This window comes from Arachis stenosperma, chromosome 4 (genome assembly GCF_014773155.1).
Source record: "Arachis stenosperma cultivar V10309 chromosome 4, arast.V10309.gnm1.PFL2, whole genome shotgun sequence".
NCBI classification, from domain to species: Eukaryota; Viridiplantae; Streptophyta; class Magnoliopsida; order Fabales; family Fabaceae; genus Arachis; species Arachis stenosperma.
In genome coordinates this window covers 58,052,325-58,057,184 of record NC_080380.1, presented here as the reverse complement: position 1 = coordinate 58,057,184, position 4,860 = coordinate 58,052,325, and the positions used below count along the sequence as shown (strand labels likewise).

The window sequence follows — 4,860 nt, the reverse complement described above, 5'->3', positions numbered from 1 at the left end:
TCTTCTTTAATGATGAGGCTCTTGGTGGTGCCATTGATAGAAGAGGTTTGAAAGGTTGAGAAAACTGAAAGAAAAGGTAGGGAACGAAGAGCAAAGCAAAGGTTTGCTCCACACACCAAACTTAGGACTTGATTGTCCCTAATCAAGTAAAAGAGAAGAGTAGTAAAGAAAATGAGAAGAAAAGGGAGAGTGTGAGGGTTCCTTTCGTGTGTGAAGTTGGGGTTCGAAGTGTGAAGAAAGGTGGGAAAGCTAATGGCTTTTATAGGATTGAAAAGTGTAGCATGGAGTGGGGGAAGTGAAAGCAATTCAATGTTTTCCCACTTGGGGAGTGGCGCTCCTTATCCCTTTTGGCTTCCTGCATGTGTTGAGTTCCAAAGTGCAAGTACACTAAGACTCCTTGCTTGATGAGCTATCAATCATGTGGGCCCCATCCTCTCTTCTGAAAATAAAACCAAAAACCCCATCAATAATGACAAAAGAATCCTTCTCATTCCCTATATTATAAGCCAATTAAATTGAAATTGATGAGTGTCCCTTGGGACACCAAACTTAATCCCAGTGCATCTAATAAATTGGTTTCATCATTGGGTTTTAATGCATTCATAAGGGTGAAATAATTTCAATCCTTTCACATCCCTTTCCTTCTAATTCCTTCCGAACACATTAAAACCAACTTTTATGCACCCACCAATTTATTAAATGCCTTCAAACTTGAATGATATTGGGCTTGCTAGGTGATCTTCATATGGTGGTGGCCACACCAAACTTAATTTCTGGGCTTACTCTCAAATTACTTTTGTGTTCATCAAATTGCACTTTCAGAGAAAGAGAAAACAACTTGGAGATTCACTAACTACCACACACTTAAAACTAATAATTAACTACCTAACCTACCATTTATAACTACTTCTAGAATGCAAGGAAACAAAAGGATTAAATTGGAACTTAAACTCCCTAAGTTGACAATTTTAAGCTACTTATAGAAAGCAAGAATTCAAAAGGATATAAGTGTTGGTGTGCCTCCCAACCAGCGTTTCATTAGCGTCATTAGCTTGACGTTCCTTCATTCTTAGTTAAGGTTGTAGCTCACTCTCTGCTCCTCTAATGAGTCTCCCAAATAATGCTTGAGTCTATGGCCATTTACAGTGAAAGTTCTCTGTGTTTTGTCCTCCATGAGCTCCACATGACCATAGGGGGACACCTTGAGGATAGTGAAAGGTCCAGACCATCGAGACTTAAGCTTCCCTGGGAAGAACTTGAGCCATGAATTATATAACAGCACTTTCTGGCCTTCTGTGAACTCTCTCCTTGCTATCTTTTGATCATGCCACCTCTTAGCTTTCTCCTTGTAGATTTTGGCATTTTCATATGCTTAAGATCTGAGTTCTTCTAATTCTTGCAGTTGCAAGATCCTTTTCTCCCCAACAGCATTACTATCAAGATTTAATAGCTTGAATGCCCAGAAAACTTTGTGTTCAAGCTCAAGGGGTAGGTGACATGCCTTCCCATACACCAGCTGATATGGGGTCATCCCAATTGGTGTTTTAAAGGCTGTCTTATATGCCCAAAGAGCGTCGTCTAGCCTCTTCGACTAGTCCTTTCTTGAAGCTCCCATAGTCTTTTCTAGAATTCTTTTCAACTCTCTGTTGGATACCTCTGTCTGCCCACTTGTTTGAGGGTGATAAGGTGTTGCAAACTTATGTTTCACTCCATATCTCATGAGGAGGGCTTCTAATGGTCTGTTGCAGAAATGCTTCCTCCATCACTAATAAGAGCTTTGGGGACTCCAAATCGGCTGAAGATGTTCCTCCTAAGGAAGTTCATGACTACCTTATTATCATTTGTTGGGGTTGCAATGGCTTCCACCCACTTAGATACATAGTCTACTGCCACTAGAATGTACTTGTTTGAGTATGAGGTAGGGAAGGGACCCATGAAGTCAATTCCCCATACATCAAACAACTCAAGTTCTAGGATGAACTGCTGTGGCATCTCATTCTTCTTGGGTAGACTACCAGTCCTTTGGCATTCATTGCACATTGACACTAATACCTTTGCATCTTTGAATATTGATGGCCAATAGAATCCATATTGGAGCACCTTGGCTGCAGTTCTTTCTCCACTAAAATGGCCTTCTTATGCAAATCCATGGCATTGCTACAACACTTCCAGGCCTTCCTCTTGTGAAATACACCTCCTCAAGATTCCATCAACACCCTTTTTAAACAAGTAGGGCTCATCCCATATGTAGTCTTTAGCATCATTGAGTAGCTTCCTCCTCATGAACTTGTTGATGTTGGTGGGCAACTCCTCAATATCCTTGATGTTGGCTATATCAGCAAACCAAGGACTTTCTTGAATCATCATCAACTACTCATCAGGGAAGCTTTCATTCACTTCAAATTGCTATGCTCCATCCTCTTCATGTGGGATTCTTGATAAGTGGTTAGCCACCTTGTTCTCTGTTCCACTTCTATCATTTATCTCTATGTTGAACTCTTGAAGTAGCAAGACCCATCTTATCAACCTAGGCTTGGATTCTTGCTTTGTTAGCAAATATTTGAGGGCTGCATGATCAGTGAAAATAGTAACTTTAGAGCCAATAATATATGATCTAAATTTATCAAATGCAAAGACTATGGCAAGAAGTTCCTTCTCTGTAGTGGTGTAATTCCTTTGATTATCATTGAGGATTTTGCTAGTATAGTAAATAACATGCACCAACTTACCTTTCCTCTATCATAAAACAGCACCAACAGCAAAATCTGATACATCACATATTAATTCAAAAGGTAAATCCCAACAGGGTGGTCCTATGATAGGTGCAGAAGAAAGTCTGTTTTTAAGCTCATCAAATGCTAGCATGTATTCTCTATCAAAGATAAAAGGTACATTAGAGACAAGAAAGTTACTTAAAGGTTTGGCAATCTTTGAAAAATCTCTAATGAACCTTCTATAAATGCCAGCATGTCCTAGAAAACTTCTAATTGCTTTGACATTGCAAGGTGGGGGTAACTTTTCAATCACCTCCACCTTAACCTTGTCCACCTTTATGCCTCTTTTTGAGATCTTATGACCAAGAACCACCACCTCTGTAACCATAAAGTGGCACTTCTCCTAATTCAAAACAAGGTTGGTTTCTTGGCATCTCTTCAGCACCAAAGACAAGTGGTGTAAGCATTTAGAATATGAATCACCAAATAAAGAAAAGTCATCCATGAACCTTTCAATGAATCTTTCAATCATATCTGAAAATATGGAGAGCATGCACCTTTGGAATATTGCAAGTGCATTGCACAATCCAAAGGGCATTCGCCTATAAGCAAAGACACCTTAGGGACAAGTAAATGAGGATTTCTCCTGGTCCTTGGGGTCTACAACTATTTGGTCGTAACCAGAATAGCCGTTCAAGAAGCAATAATATTCATGTCCCACAAGTCCTTCCTGGTAGCTTTATTAAGCTTCCTATAATCAATGCACATGCGCCAGCCAGTCACTGTTCTTGTTGGTATCAATTCATTCTTCTCATTTGGCACAACAGTGATCCCTCCTTTCTTGGGGACTACTTACACCGGGCTTACCCAGGGGCTGTCTGAAATTGGGTAAATTACCCCTACTTGCCACAACTTCAGCATTTCTTTTTGGACTACTTCATTCACTGTTGGATTTAGCCTTCTCTGTTGCTGTCTTAAGGGCTTTGCACCTTCCTCAAGTAGGATGTTGTGCATACACATTGAGGGACTGATCCCTTTTAAATCTGCAAGTGTCCATCCAATAGCATATTTGTGTTGCTTCAGCACTTCGATTATCTCCTCTTCTTGTAAGCATACTTCAAGTTTGAAGGCAAAGTTTTCAGCTCCAACTATGGTGCCTCCACTTCCATTTTACTTGTCTTGTCCAACATGACTGGTTCATCCATAGTCTTTAGTGGTAGGTCACCACATAAGGTTTGTTGATCTTGCTCTTTGATTTCTTCACATTGTTCTTCCTCTAGGACTCCTTGAACAAGATTTTCAATTATGTTCACCATCCTGCATTCTCCAATGGATTCTTTAGGGTAGCTCATTGCCTTGAAGACATTGAAGACCATTTTCTCTTTATGTAATCTCAAGACTAGCTTCCCTTTTTGAACATCAATTATGGCTCCAGCTGTAGCTAGGAATGGCCTTCCTAGGATGATTAATGGGTTGGCTCTTTCCTCCATGTTAAGCACAGCAAAGTCAGCTGGAAAGATGAACTCTTCCACTTTTACCAGCAAATCCTCCACCACACCATGGGGGAATTTGAAGGTTCTATTTGCTAGTTGAAGGGCCATTCTTGTGGGTTTTACTTCTTCTATTCTCATCCTCTTCATCATGGCCAAAGACATGAGGTTGATGCTGGCTCCTAGATCACAAAGTGCCTTCTCAATGTTCATATCCCCAATGATACAGGGGATTTGGAAGCTCCCAGGATCTTTCAATTTCTGGGGAAGCTTCTTTTGTATTATGGCACTACACTCCTCAATGAGCACTACAGTCTCATTTTCCCCCCAATTCCCCTTCCTTATCATGAGTTCCTTTAAAAACTTGGCATAGAGTGGCATTTGTTCTAATGCCTCAGCAAAAGGTATGTTGATTTGGAGCTTCTTGAAAATTTCTAGGAATCTAGAGAACTGGCTATCTTTTCCATCTTTCCTCAGCCTTTGTGGATAAGGTGCATTTGGCACATAAGGCTTTAGGACCTGCTTTGGTGAGGATGGTGCAAGGGTCTCTTCTTCCTTCTTGGCTTCAGGTTCCTTTGCAGCTCCTTCTTTTTGGTGGCTTTGACTAGGGGATGCTTCTTCTACAACTTTTCCACTTCTTAGTGTTATGACCTTGC

General features: G+C 40.6%; 1 protein-coding gene across 1 annotated transcript; it reads right to left on the bottom strand.

Moving 5' to 3' along the window:
• Positions 1–2,157: 2,157 nt before the first annotated feature.
• LOC130975015 (uncharacterized) lies at positions 2,158–4,585 on the bottom strand. The gene is made up of 4 exons (XM_057899850.1): positions 3,889–4,585; positions 3,582–3,757; positions 2,730–2,765; positions 2,158–2,370 (listed from the first exon to the last, which is right to left on the bottom strand). Exons 1-4 carry the CDS (start codon positions 4,583–4,585, stop codon positions 2,158–2,160), a joined length of 1,122 nt encoding a protein of 373 aa, XP_057755833.1.
• Positions 4,586–4,860: the final 275 nt, after the last annotated feature.